This window comes from Artemia franciscana, chromosome 8 (assembly GCF_032884065.1).
Source record: "Artemia franciscana chromosome 8, ASM3288406v1, whole genome shotgun sequence".
Taxonomy (NCBI): domain Eukaryota; kingdom Metazoa; phylum Arthropoda; class Branchiopoda; order Anostraca; family Artemiidae; genus Artemia; species Artemia franciscana.
The window spans coordinates 5,333,168-5,349,175 of record NC_088870.1 but is presented as its reverse complement, the minus strand read 5'-3'; the positions used below and the strand labels follow the sequence as shown (position 1 = coordinate 5,349,175).

General features: G+C 36.1%; 1 protein-coding gene across 1 annotated transcript in view; it reads left to right on the top strand.

The window, feature by feature from the left end:
- The window catches only part of LOC136029899 (isocitrate dehydrogenase [NAD] subunit beta, mitochondrial-like), a 152,476-nt gene extending 136,726 nt beyond the window's left edge, over window positions 1-15,750 (top strand). The window contains exon 9 of the mRNA XM_065708391.1: window positions 15,611-15,750. Coding sequence (XP_065564463.1) covers window positions 15,611-15,688 — 78 coding nt within the window. The 3' untranslated portion in view covers window positions 15,689-15,750. The remainder of the gene's footprint in view (window positions 1-15,610) is intronic.
- Window positions 15,751-16,008: the final 258 nt, after the last annotated feature.

Here is a 16,008-nt window from a genome sequence, read left to right as displayed (position 1 = left end):
CGGTGCTTTGTTGATGGTGATTGCTAATCGAACATTCCTTGTGTCCCGGTCGCTTTCTCTTTGAGTGTCCCGGTCGTCATTTATATTCCCTACTAGCTGTTGGTGCTTCGCGCCACCCCAACACCTAGTTAGTGGGGCGCTTCGTGCCCCTCAAGCCCCCCCGCGCGCTTAAGTCGTTACGCGCCATATTAGTTACGCGCCATTGTAGTTGTGTCCCTGTGTCCCGCCTGTGAATATAGATAGATTTATATATGTGTTTCAAACTACGTAAAACTTGCGAATATACAACATTCTTGGCTTTCCCATTGTCTGTGCATATACAAAGCCTTATGTACTAATAATGACGTCATATGCAAACGCTCTTTTTACAAACAAACAAACATGCATACACACAACTCGTTTTTATATAGATAGATTGATAGATAGATACAATACAAATTAACTGCGTAAAACTTGCGAATATACAACATTCTTCGCTGTCCAATCATCGTTGCATATAAATAGATTGTCAGGTTTACCGACCCTCGAACATGCAACGTACAATTGTCCATGGGAAAAACAATCAGTATTAAGGTCTATACCACATTTTTCTAATGATTGACCTTGAGCTTTGTTAATGGTGATTGCAAATGCTAATCGAATTGGGAATTGCAATCTTTTAAATTGAAAAGGCAGATCCGTTGGAATCATGGGAATGCGAGGAATAAGAACAGCCTCACCCTCATAAGGCCCTGTCAAGATTGTGGCCTCTATTAGGTTTTCCATTGTTTTTTTTTACGGCAAGTCGCGCGCCATTGCAAAGCTTTGGTGGGTTGATATTTCTTAAAAGTGTTATTGGTACGCCTATTTTTAGTTGTAGCACGTGTGGTGGAAACCCTGAAAGATCCACGGAATTTAAAAATTCAGATGGATAATTAACCGCTTCATTTGGTTCCAAAACTGTGTCGATTGACTTGTAAAGGACTGCCTGGTCTCGAATCTTGATCAAAACAATATTGTTGATTTCGTGGACGTCTATATTTTTGGGTGCAAGAATCACTCTTTCACTTAGCCATTTATTATTTTTATAATTGTTTAGAATATTCGGAAATACTTTTTCAATCAATTCATTTTTGGACGTCACTAAATTACAGAAATCAGCAGGTAGTTCTATACGTCCTGAAATTGAGTCTACTGGGAGCTTTCCGTTTCCAATTGCCAGCAATTGATCTGAGCATGTTTGACCAGAGTCATCGTTTTGCAATCGGACACGCATATTTGTAGTTAATTTTAATGTTTTTACGTATGCCCATAAATTAGAATTTTTCAGGCAAGCATTCATTTCGTCTGCAGGAGTTGATCTAGGTATTATAGATAATGTTTGCCTGAAATCTCCCGCAAGCAATATTAATGTGCTGCCAAAGGGTTTCTACTTCCCTCGCAAATCTTTCAAGCATTGATCCAGAGCCTCGAGCGATTTTTTGTGTGCCATTGTGCACTCATCCCAAATAATCAGTTTGCATTGCTGCAATACTTTACCCATCCCAGATGATTTGGAAATATTGCACGTGGGAGTTTCTGTAGAATGCAAATTCAGAGGCAATTTCAAAGCGGAATGAGCAGTTCTTCCACCAGGCAGCAATGTTGCGGCTATTCCGGACGACGCAATTGCCAACGCTATATCATTTTTTGGTCGAATTGATGCCAGAATCAGTTTTATCACAAACGTTTTACCAGTACCTCCTGGCGCATCCAAAAAGAAAATTTCTCCAACGTTGTTATCGACACAATGCATTATCGTATCATAAATGTCTTTTTGTTCCGACGTTAACTTGGAAATGTTATTTTGTACATAGGACAATAGATCACTCGTACTGTAACTTTGTTCACGATCCAATTCTACACATGTCGAAACAGCAGCGATACGGTTAGGTGAAGGCATTCCCAAATCCTGAAGAGGTTTGTTTGCCATACGTACGCACAAATCTTCTATAATAACTAAAGTGTAGTTATAAATTTCTGATGTAAAATCAAAAGTCATATCTGACGTCTCTAACTGTTTTCGATGGAGTATATCTTCGGACATTTTTGACTTATATTTTTCCCATAACTCTGTAGGAGCTGATGGAGAGCAAGTTGTTAAAATGATGCCAAACAATGCACGAATTTGACTTGGAGTTGACGTTTCGCACGCGTCATTGATGCAGTTATCCCAGTGTTGGTCATTCTCCAATAAATTCAGAGCTTGGCATGCACTACGGTAAGTGTCATGTATAGTACCGTTTACAGTTCTCAAATACTCAAAGGATGTCGGACCGGGTACAGTCACCAAAAGCAGGCGTAGAAAGAAGCATTCATGTTGATTGGGGTGAACGGTGTAGAGTCTTCCTATCGTGGTATCTTTGAAGATGGTAGGTTGGCCGTCGACTGACGTACCCTGTTTTCGACGTTCAAATACTTTATTTTTAGTATTCCACGTGTAATACGAAGGCACTTCAGTATACAGCAGTTTTTTTGCAAAAGAATCATTGTTGCAAAGCGAAAAGAAACCGGTTAACCTTGTATCCGGTGGATTCAGGGCTCTTTGTTGCATGCTGGTTTCCGAGAAATAAACTCGTTGACCAATCTGTAAATGTACCACTAAATGAACAACAGCTGGACTACGTTCATGTATCGGAAATGAAAGAATTCGCCAAACAGCTTCATTACTGCTTATGTATCTTCCAGTCTGATATTGTACGATTTCGTCGATATCTTTGATTTCGGGCTGCAAGCCAAAAACTGCCATGTCATTGCCTTTGTTGACGTATTTACATATGTATTTGATTGCCTTTACGGAGTTACAGTATTCAACGTTTATGTGTGCATTAAATGTTTTTGATAATAATGGGGAATATGGAACAACCCACTGGTTATCTACTTCGATGGTGGTACCGTTACGCTTCTTTATTATTGCTGTTTTTGGACCATTATATGTTGCATGTTCAAGAGTCGGTAAACCTGACAATCTATTTATATGCACAGACAATGGGATAGCAAAGAATGTTGTATATTCGCAAGCTTTACGTAGTTAAAAACATATATATATATATATATATATATATATATATATATATATATATATATATATATATATATATATATACACACACATATATATATATATATATATATATATATATATATATATATATATATATATATATATATATATATATATATATATATATCTATATTCACAGGTGGGACATAGGGACACAACTACAATGGCGCGTAACTAATATGGCGCGTAACGACTTACTTGCGCGGGGGGCTTGAGGGGGGCGCGAAGCGCCCCCACCAACTAGGTGTTGGGGTGGCGCGAAGCGCCACCCCAACAGCTAGTATTTATATATATATAGATAGATACGTCAGTTGACAAACATGACGTCAGTCGACACACAAACATGACGTCAGTAGAGAGACACACAGACAAACAACTTAGTTTCATATATATAGATAAATATACGTGACTTAGGAATTTACTTACGTAACGAAATTCAATATTTGTACATTTTTATTACGTATATGAGGAGGTTTGCCCCCTCTTTAATGCATCGCTCTTTACACGGAAGCTTAAATTATCTTCCAATTCTTTGAGAATGACCCCTGACTCACAAAGGCCGTAGAATAAATAGTTGAAATTATTAAAAATACTTTAGCCCAAAGAGCGAGGTATTTAGGTGGAGATGAACCCCTCACGTGCTTCATAATTTTGTTCGTTTTAAGTTTTAATGCTGCTCCTTACTTTCAGTAGAAAAAATACTTTTTCTTATTTATTTTTTCATTTTTTTTTGCTTTAAATAATACTAGAAAATCCTCCATCCCCTTAATGGTAATTTTCTTCCCCATGACAAATCCCTCCGTGGAAACATCCTCCCAACTAACCCCTTCCCCTCAACCCCCCAGCAAAAAAAATCCCCTGAAAAGGTCTGTACGCTTCCCAATAACCCTTATTATATGTAAACACTGGTCAAAGTTTGTAATTTGCAGCTCCTTCCCCGGGGACTGTCAGGGAGTAAGTCTTCCTCGAAGAAATGGTTATTAGGTTTTTCGACTATGCTGAACAAAATGGCTATCTCAAAAGTTTGATAAAAAAAATTTACAAAATTTTACTAGGGTCCTAGATGAAGTTCTTGTCCTGGTCCCTGTGTTAACTAAAATTTTTCTAAGAAATGACGAAATAGGCAAGGATCGAAGTGAGATAATAATGACCAAAAAGCTCGTATATCATCTGATGAAGGGACCTCACCAGACAAAGGTAAACATATAAAAAAGGAGAAGCACATCAGTAAATCATGAAGGTATTGCAACTAAACACACGAGGAACGGGAAAAACTAAAACTGCTTTAATAAATACACTAATTGTAAGAGCAAAACCTGATTTGGTCCTCCTTCAAGAGACTCTTCTAACCAATGAAAAGAAAACACCAAAATTTGTGGGTTTTCATCCTGTAAGGTGGGATAGAAAAGGGAGAAAAGGGGGAGGTCTGCTGAGACTGGTTAGAGAGAATATATCCTTAAGGGAAATAACTTTTCCGTTTCAAACAGTTCGTGGTAACGAACTAAACTAAGGAGCGACCAGGTTCAATAGTAACCGAAACTCTAAAAAACGGAATTTTCATAACAATATTTTTATAATAATTTTTATAACGATATATTGCATTTTTATGCTGATTTTAAATATATAAGTTTCATCAAATTCAATTTTACCCATCAAAAGTTGCGAGCCTGGGAAAATTTGCCTTATTTTAGAAAATAGGGGGAAACACCCCTTAAAAGTCATAGAACCTTAACGAAAATCACAACATCAGATTCAGCGTATCAGAGATCCTTAAAGTACAATTTTCAAGTTCATATCTACAAAAGTATGGAATTTTACATTTTTTGCCACAAGACAGATCAGGGATGCGTGTTTATTTTTATTTTATTTTTCTCAAGGGTGATCGTATCGACCCAGTGGTCCTAGAATGTCGTATGCGGGCTCATTCTATCATAAATTAAAGTTCTAGTCCCTTTTTAAGCGACAAAAAAAATTGGAGGGCACCTAGCCCCCTTCTCACGCTCTTTTTTCCCCCAAAGTCACCGGATCAAAATTCTGAGATACCATTTTATTCAGCATAGTCGAAACCTAATAACTGTGTCTTTGGGGACGACTTACTCTCCCACAGTCCCCGTGGGAGGGGCTGCAAGTTACAAACTTTGACCAGTGTTTACACATAGTAATGGTTATTGGGAAGTGTACAGACGCTTTCAGGGGGATTTTTTTGTTTGGGGGGATGGGTTGAGGGGAGCGGGTTCTACGGGGGGAACTTTCCATGGAGGAATTTGTCATGGGGGAAGAGAATTTCCATGAAGGGGGCGCAAGATTTTTTTTTAGCATTTTTTTTAAAGAGCAATGAAAAAATAAATATGAAAAAGTTTCTTCAACTGAAAGTACGGAGCAGCATTAAAATCTGAAACGAACAAAAATTATGACGCACTTGATGGGGTTCCCTTCCCCCTAATACTTCACTCTTTACGCTAAAGTAATTTTATTGATTTCAACTATTTGTTCTGCGGCCTTTGTGATTCAGGGGTCATTCTTAACGAATTGGGACAAAATTTAAGCTTTAGTGTAAAGAGCGAGGTATTGACGAGGGGGTGAACCCCCTCATATACGTAATAAAAACATACGAATTTAGAAGTTTGTAACGTAAGTTAGTTCGTAAGTTACGTGTATTTTTACTATTAAAAACGTTCGTAAAATTAAAAGTTCTAGTTGCCTTTTTAAATAACCAAAAATTGGAGGGTAACTAGGCCTACTCCCCCGCTTCTTTTTTCTCAAAATCGTCCGATCAAAACTATGAGAAAGCCATTTAGCCAAAAAAAAAAAAAAAATTAGTCTGCAAATTTCCTTTTAATTATTCATGTGCAGATAGCCGAAGTCAAAACATGCATTAATTCAAAAACGTTCAGAAATTAAATAAAAAAAAAGTTTTTTTAGCTGAAAGTAAGGAGCGACATTAAAACTTAAAACGAACAGAAATTACTCCCTATATGAAAGGGGTTGTTACCTCCTCAACGCTCTGCTCTTCACGCTAAAGTTTTTTACTGTTTCAAAAAGTAAAACTGAACGAAAGATTCGAACTTTAGCCTAAAGAACGAGGCGTTGAGGAAGTAACAGCCCCGTTCATATACAGAGTAATTTCTGTTCGTTTTAAGTTTTAATGTCGCTCCTTACTTTCAGTTAAAAAAAACTTGTTTTTTTATTTAATACAGGTAAAAATGAAGTTGGTCTGATAAATACTAAACTTGAGGAAAATAGATGGTTATTTGTTTTCAACTATTATAATAGAGCAATAGTGGATTTTGACCTGAATCAATCTAAAGATAAATGATTACTGCGAAAATGATAAATTTATAGGGGGTGAATTCAATCTTCATAATAAAATGTGGGACACTACATCAGACCAGGACCAACAGTCATTTGCATTTGCTGATTATGTTTTGGAATCTGATAGTAATCTTTGTCTTATTACACCATGTGACCTGGACACTAGGCTAAAAGTAACCTTTTAAGGATAGGAATACTCCAGCTTTTTATAGGTGTTATAATTTGCTTTCAAATGAGTGCCCAAATATAGTACCCATTAATGAGATAGTTTTTGAGGATAGTATATTGAATAGTCTATGTGCAATAGAGAATAGTGTTTAATTTTCCTGTACCTGATCGTGGGGATGATAATAACTTGACTCTCAAACATGACGGGCTAAGACAAACTGACCACTTAAGAGACCATATACAAATTTTTACTGATGGCCCCAAGTCAGATAAGGTGCTGGCTTTGCAGTGGTGGTCTCTAGTATATCAGTTTCGTGTAGTTTTAAGTTACCAGGCAGCCTGTCTATTTTTTCAATTGGGATGATTACTATATATAAGGCATTGGAATTTATTAAGTCATATGGCTATGCCCGGAGTTGGATCATATGCTCTGACTCAGCATCAGCCCTTAAGTACCTGATCAATGAGCGTGAACCTAGTCGTGAATTAGTTTGTAATATCTACCAAATAGTTAGGTTGTTAGAGCTTGTGGGGAATAATATATTTCTAGTCTGGGTCCCAGCACATGTGGGAATTGCTGGAAATGAATCTGCTGATATAATGGCAAAGTGGGGTATTTTAAATGATCAGAGTATAAGTGTAAAACCCACTCAAAATGAATCTTTTGCATGTATCTATAAGGTGTTATATGATAGAGAGACCAATAATTTTATTAGAAGTTGCATAAATCCAATTTTAGAACTTTATGACTATAAGGCACCACCTGATGGACTTGTGCATGATAGATCTGTTGCTGTTACTGTTTTTAGATTGAGGACAAGTCATGCCAAAACCCGTTCAGTTTTACATAAATGGGGGAGATTTAGCTGGCCCTTCTGTGATTCGTAATGAGTAGGATGATGTTAGGCATATTCTCATGAAGTGCACAAAATATGAAGTACAAAGAAATTTGTTTCGAAACCAAATTATAAAGTATTTTGGTGCATTTACAATGAGAGTAATCCTAGGTCAGGCTAAGTGCCCTAAGTGGGTTCATAGAAAGACTATGTTGCTGTTGACTAAGTATATAAAGAGTTGTAATCTGCATAACATTCTCTGATTTTTTTTGAAGTTATAATGTATTGACTTTTATGTTCATTGTATTGACCTTTCTATTTCGTATTTATGTTTCCTTTTATAGATGCTTTAATTGTAGTAACTGCATTAACTTCTATTTTTATTGTATTGACCTTTTTATCTATTTATTTCTTCTTGCATTTTAGCCTTATTTAAATCTGAGTATGTTTCTTTTCACAAATATTTTAAGCACTATTAGCAGAATAGAGGTGTGATATGCATACTAGTGCCAGTGATTTAAGCAAGAACACTCTGTACAACGTCCTAGTACTATCCCAAGATATCTTAAGTGTTGACGTGGCTTCATAAGCCCAAGTTTTAAAAGAGGATCGCACGTATACGAGCGGTTGATTCGCTCAAACGTCAACTAAACAACAGCAACAAGTTTGATCCATCGACTTTGGGGGAAAATGAGCGTGGGAGGGGGCCAAGGTGCCCTCCAATTTTTTTGGTCACTAAAAAGGGCACTAGAACTTTTAATTTCCGTTAGAATGAACCCTCTTGCGACACTCTAGAACCACTGGGTTTTTACGATCACCCCTGGGAAAAAGAAAAAGAAACCAAATAAACACGCACCCGTGATCGGTCTTCTGGAAAAAAAAAATACAAAATTCCATAGTTTTGTAGATAGGAGCTTGAAACTTCTACAGCAGGGTTCTCCGATACGCTGAATGCGATGGTGTGATTTTCGTTAAGGTTATGTGACTTTTAGGGGGTGTTTTCCCCTATTTTCCAAAATAAGGCACATTTTCTCAGGCTCGTAACTTTTGACGGGTAAGACTAAATTGTATGTAACTTATATATTTAAAATCAGCATAAAAATCAGATTCTTTTGATGCAACTATTGGTATAAAAATTCTGTTTTTAGAGTTTCGTTTCTATTGAGCCGGGTCGTTCGTTACCACGAACTGTTTGACTGTACGTTTATTTCTACTAATTTGAAAAGAAAGTCCTGGTTGAAAAGATTTATTTTCCTGTATATTGACGTAAGCAATTTGATACGAATATTGTCTGACCAAAAAACGAAAAGAATAAAGAAATAGATAAAGTATAAGGGAACTATGGCTTTGATTAAGAACAAGCTGCAACAAAGGAAAACAAGCAATTAATCTCAGAAGTTGGTTAGCCTATTTGTGCAACATTTCTTTTCTTACACAGGGAAGCGTAATAGAAGAATCATTCTTCCCAATAGATCTTGAGGAGAGTTGTTGCAACCAAGGGAACATATTGACAATTTTTCTTAATTTCCGATTTTGAAAAGAGGGATAAGTAACATAAAACTTGTAATTTTCGCTATACTTCCCTGAACGTTTGAAAGTAAGTTTAGAGAACACAAAAAAGGCAAATTGTATTAAATATATGAGGTACTTGTCAAACAGTTCGTGGTAACGAATTGTAGTAAGGAGCGACCCGCCTCAATAGTAACCGAAACTCTAAAAAACGAAATTTAAATACCAATAGTTACATAAAAAGAGTCGTTTTTTATGCTGATTTTAAATATATAAGTTTCATCAAGTTTAGTCTTACCCATCAAAAGTTACGAGAAAATTTGCCTTATTTTAGAGGGAAACACCCCTAAAATTCATAGAATAATAATGAAAATCACATCATCAGATTTAGCGTATCATAGAAACCTAATGTAGAAGTTTCAAGTTCCCAGGATTACGTGGGAGGATCTTTCCATGGAGGAATTTCTTACGAGGGAAGAGAATTTCCATGAAGGGGCTGCTGGATTTTCTATCATTATTAAAAAAACAATGAGAAAATAGATAAAAAATTTCAGCTGGAAGTAAGGAGCAGTATTAAAACCTAAAAAGAACAGAAATTATTACGTAAATAAGGGGTATCTCCTCCACAATACCTCGCTCTTTACGCAAAAGTATTTTTTAGCAATTTCAAGTATTCATTCTGCGGCCTTTGTGATTCAGGGTTCATTTTTAAAGAATTGGGACAAAATTCAAGCTTTAGTGTAAAGAGAGAGGTATTGAAACGGGGCAAGCCCCCTCATATACGTAATAAAAATATACAAAAACTAGCTGTTGGGGTGGCGCTTCGCGCCCCCCCCCCCCAAGCCCCCCCGCGCGCGTAAGTCGTTACGCGCCATTGTAGTTGTGTCCCTGTGTCCCACCTGTGAATAGATATATATATATATATATATATATATATATATATATATATATATATATATATATATATATATATATATATATATATGTTTTTAACTACGTAAAACATGCGAATATACAACATTCTTTGCTGTCCCATTGTCTGTGCATATAAATAGATTGTCAGGTTTACTGACTCTTGAACATGCAACATATAATTGTCCATGGGAAAAACAATTCGTATTCAGATCTATACCTCATTATTCTAATGATGTGTCCCTGTGTCCCGGTCGTCATTTATATTCCATGTGTCCCGGTCGTCATTTGTGTGCCGGTGTCCCAGTTTGTAATTTCTCTTTGAGTGTCCCGGTCGTCATTTATATTCCCTGTGTCCCGGTGTCCCGGTCGTCATTTGTGTCCCGGTGTCCCGGTCTGTAATTTCTATTCGAACAATCCCTGTGTCCCGGTCATCATTTATATATCCCGCCTGTGCCCCTGGCGTCCCCGTTGTAGTTGTGTCCCTGTGTCCCGGTCGTCATTTATATTCCCTGTGTCCCGGTCGTGATTTGTGTCCGGGTGTCCCAGTCTGTAATTTCTCTTTGAGGTTCCCGGACGTCATTTATATTCCCTGTGTCCCGGTCGTCATTTGTGTCCCGGTGTCCCGGTATGTAATTTCATCAGTTGACAAACATGACGTCAGTCGACAAACAACTTCATGACGCATACAGCTCAATCCTTATAATGACGTCAGTCGTCAAACATGACGTCACTCGACACACACACACACACAGACAACTTATTTTTATATATATATATATAGATAAAAGTTCGTTACGTAAGTTAATCCGTAAGTTACGTATATTTATTACTAATTGAAACGTTCGTAAGAAAAAGTTCTAGTTGCCTTTTAAGTAACAAAAAATGGAGGACAACTAAGCCTCCTCCCACCCCATTTTTATCAAAATCATCCTATCAAAACTATGAGAAAGCCATTTAGCCGAAAAAAAAATTAATATGCAAATTTCGTTTTAATTATTCATGTGCGGTGAGCCAAAATCAAAACATGCATTAATTCAAAAACGTTCAGAGATTAAATAAAAAAAACCAATTATTTTAACTGCAAAGAAGGAGTGACATTAAAACTCAAAACAAACAGACATTACTCCGTATATAAAATGGGTTGTCCTCTGCTCAACACCTCGCTCTTTACGCTGTAGTTTTTTATTGTTTTAAAAAATAGAGTAGTGAGAAAGAGTCAAACTTTAGCGTAAAGAGCCAGGCGTTGAGAAGGGGACAACCCTTTTCATATACGGAATAATTTCTGTTCATTTTAAGTTTTAATGTCGCTCCTTACTTGCAGTTAAAAAAACTAGTTTTTTTTAATTTAATCTTTTAAACAGGACATCCTCAAGAAGTGAATTTAGGTTAATGCTAATGAAATACACCGAAAAAGGATGATAACACTTTAGAAACAAAAGTATGGAAACTAAAACAAAGAATTATGGAAAGCTGGCCGTACAGAACGCCTTATATTAAATACCCAACTCAATCAACTTCTAACCACCTCTAAATATTTAATATTTTGCTAAAAATATACTTAGATCGTAGTATTCCCACTAAGAATAAGCAAATCATGACTGGTTCTAACCGGTTTTGTCGTATCTTAGACAGAATAAAATTTGAGGATGTACTGTTTAACAGACAAGTACCGAAATTTTAGTTAAAGTGTAAAAATTATCTTTTTTGTATGAATGAGAACGGGCCAAGTAGTTGCCTGCTGCTGGTTTTGGAACGTGTGGTGCATATGATTAGGTGACTTGGTAAAACCTCCCATGGTCGTACACAGGAATAATTTTTCATGAGTGGAGGGAATTTTAAAATAAAACTTTTTATTTTGTAACTTGAATAAGAAGTGCAAAAAAATTTGGGAAAGATGTAATTGTTCTAAGCGAGGGAAGGTATACCCCCCACACACTCCCCTCTGTACGTGCATGACACCTGCAGTGAAGAAACTTACTTTTTCAGGAGCCTGATTTTAATCATGATGTAACGATATTTTTTACAGGGTCATTTTTTATGTTTCTTATATTTACAATAAAGGACAGCTATTATCCTTTTTACCAATCTTAAACGATTTATCCTTTCCGTACAAATGAGGTTGAATCAAACAGTTGCCCACTGTTGGCTCCTGGTTTAAACAATCTTGTGCTTCTAACCTGTCCTTGTGGGCCCCCAAGTTTCAAATATAAAAACATCAGTGATATGATAAAAGCTGGTTGAAGAGTACAGAAATTCCTAAATAAGAGATTTCAATTTCATGTCAATCTTCTGTAACTTTGTCATGCAGCGGGCATGCAACAGGGCATTTGCACATAAACTGATTTTCAGGCCTGGTATCCCGGAAGATGAGCAAGCCCAAAAAATCAACAAATATCATTAATTAAAAGAATTATTAGGAAAATGATAAAGCTATTGCTATTTCTGGGGGATAAGAACCAAAGACCCCCCCCCCCTTGCGTACGTGCCTACGGACAGTCACTTGGCTCAGTTTCGTTTTAAACTCATAGATATATCTAATTTAAATAAATGGCCAGTGCTCTTTTTTTAGGGATTCAATTTCGTCTTTTTTTTTAATGTAAAACACTTTCAGTGATTGATATTTGATATTTGATATTGTCCCCTCCTCAACGCCCTGCTCTTTACGCTAGATTTTTTATTGTTTTAAAAGCAGAAATGTGACAAATAGTCAAACTTCAGCGTGAACAGCAGGGCGTTGAGGAGGGGACAGCCCCTTTCATATGCGGAATAATTTCCGTTCGTTTTAAGTTTTAATGTCGTCCCATACTTCCAGCTAACAAAAACTTGTTTTTTTTTTATATTTAATTTCTGAACGTTTTTGAATTAATGCAGGTTTTGATTTTGGCTCATCGTACATGAATAATTAAAACGAAATTTGCATATTAATTTTAGCTTTTTTTCGCAAAATGGCTTTCTCGAAGTTTTGATCGGACAGTTTTGAGAAAAAATGGGTGGGGGAAGAGGCCTAGTTGCCCTCCAATTTCGGTGACATAAAAAGACAACTAGAACCTTTTTATTTTTTTTAAACGTTTTTACTAGAAACAAATATACGTAACTTCTGGATTAACTTACGTAACGAACTTCTATATTTGTATATTTTTATTAAGTGTATGTGGGGGTTCGCCCCTCGTCAATACTTCGCTCGAAAGCTTAAATTTTGGGTCAATGTAGGTATTACCTGAAAAACTTTTTTGGGTCATGAAACTATTGTTAATAGATGCATTTTGACTTTTTGAACATCTTTTCTCTCTTGCAAAACTACCGCAAACTCACCGTTATGGAGTTATTCTGGGCAAATATTCTTGTATTTATACATGTAGAATTGTAATCATTTCCTTTTTCGTTAATCTGAAATTTGAAATAACTAACGTTTTAAGACCGAAAATTGCTCTGTGGCTTTTAGAGACATTTTTTTTTTTAGGTTAGGTTAGGTTAGGTTGAGTTTGCGGTAGTTTTGCAAGAGAGAAAAGATGTTCAAAAAGTCATAATGCATCCATTAACAATAATTTCATGACCCAAAAAAATTGTTTCGGTAATATCAACATGACCGAATTTTGTCCCAATTCCTTCAGAATGACCATAGGGAAAATCTTTTCAAGACAGTAGAAATTAATTCTGTGAATATTTCGGCCTTATGTCCGAGGGCCGTCTTCAGCACAATACGAGAAAGAGAAAAAAAAATGTATATATAAATAAACTTGCATTAAAACGTGAGAATTAAAACTAATAATATTAATTTTTTTTTAAATAGCCCTAGCATCCTTACTTCAACGAAGTTCAACCAGGACTGACAAAAAGAATGAAGTGAGATGATAAATTCATTCAAACAAAACAGAACCAAGTGATTAAATGCAATTTCTCAGAGCCAACCTTGCATTTTTAGCAGCATGCCTCAAACTTGAACTTCGTTGAAGTAAGGATGCTAGGGCTGTTTTAAAAAAGCTAAAAAAAAAAAATTATTAGTTTTAATTCTCACATTTTAATGTATGTTTATATATACATTTTTTTCTCTCTTTCTCGTATTGTGCTGAAGACGGCCCTTGGTCATAGGACCGAAATATTCACAGAATTGATTTCCACTGTCTTAAAAAGATTGTCCCTATTGCTTCTACTTTGTATTTGTTTGTTACGGAAAGGCAGTGTGGTCTTCGTCGCTATTTTTTTTTAAATACTTTAGCATAAAGAGCGAGGTATTGAGGAGGAGACGAACCCCCTTATATACGTAATAATTTTCTGTTCGTTTTAAGTTTTAATGCTGCTCCTTACTTCCAGTTGGAAAAACTTTATTATTATTTATTTCTCATTGTTTTTTTTAAGTAATGCTAGAAAATCCCGCACCCCCTTCATGAAAATTCTCTTCCCTTATGATAAATTCCTCCATGGAAAGATCCTCCCACTAACCCCTCCCCCCACCCACTCTCCTCTCCCCCAACGCGGAAAAGTCCCTCTGAAAACGTCTGTACACTTCCCAATAACCATTACTATATCTAAACAATGATCAAAGTTTGTAACTTGCAGCCCCTCCTCCGGGGACTGTGGAGATTCAGTCGTTCCCAATGACTTATTTATTAGATTTTTCCACTATGCTGAACAAAATGGCCGTCTTAAAGTTTTGATCCGGTGACTTTGGGAAAAATGAGCGTGGGAGGGGGCCTAGGTGCCCTCCAATTTTTTTCACTTAAAAACTACTCACTTTTTTCACTAGAACTTCTAGTTTCTAGTAGTTCTACGAGACAATGGGTTTGTGTCCTATTAGCTGTAGAATTCTTATATCAAATTCCTAACTCTAATTGTTTCTAGTTTAAAATTCGGTTCTAGGTTCTAATTCTAATCTAGTTTCCGTTAGAATGAGCCCTCTCGTGACATTCTTGGACCACTGGGTCGATACGATCACCCCTAGGAAAAGCAAAAAACAATAAAGCAAATAAACACGCATCCGTGATCTGTCTTCTGGCAAAAAACACAAAATTCCACATTTTTGTATATAGGGACTTGAAACTTCTCCAGTAGGTTTCTCTGATACGCTAAATATGATTATGTGATTTTCGTTAAGATTCTATGACTTTTTGGGGGTGTTTCCCTCTAAAATAAGGCAAATTTTCTCGTAACTTGGGATGGGTAAGACTAAACTTGATGAAACTTATATACTTAAAATCAGCACAAAAATACGATTCTTTTGATGTAACCATTGGTATCAAAATTCCGTTTTTAAGAGTTTTGCTTACTATTGTAACTATTATTATTACTATTTATTATTATTATTATTACTATTGTTACTATTACTATTACTATTGAGTTTTTGCTTACTCCTTACTAAAGTTTGTTACCACGAACTGTTTGATAAACCTCTTAAACAATTTGAAGAAAAAGAGCGGTGTATGGAAAATTCAGTACATATATGAAATTCTGGCTGTGTATTTGACTATTAGGAGGGTGAGAGTAAAGTTTATTTGCGACGAAAATGAATGTTATTTTGGATTCAGGATGAAATTTTGATTGTAAAGTAATGTTTGTATTTAGTCAATCGAACAATTTACATGGATAACTTCAGTTGGAGTGGATTGGATATTTATAAATTCATTGGGGTGAACTTGAAATGAATTTATTACACTCCTAGTACTACCTACTCGCGTACTACCTAGTACGCACGAGACAATGGGTTCGTGTCCTATTAGCTGTAGAATTCTTATATCAAGTTTCTAACTCTAATTCTTCTATACTTTACTTTAGCTGAGTTCTTTTTTTTCAGATTCGAACAAAGGATATTGGAGGACAGAACCTCACCACTCAGTTTACAACAGCCGTTATTCAAAATCTTAAACATTAGTGAAATTTCCTATATTTCTGCCGAAGTTTCCATTCATAACTCAATAAACAAGAAATATTGAATTATATTTTCACTTTATAGGGACATAGACAAGATATGGCTTTATTCATTAATACTAAGTTCAAATTCAAGACGAAAATATCTTGTTTTTCACCAAGCCAAGCAGATTGATATATTTCATCGTTTATGAAAGGGTTATGTTCTTGGTGGAAACGATTCTGTTTATTTATTTTTTCTCGGCCACCTCCTATACTAGGCGTGATGGTAAGAGTTTGGGGTGGGGCTTAATCCCCCGAAAGTTATATTTCAGGATCATCCCG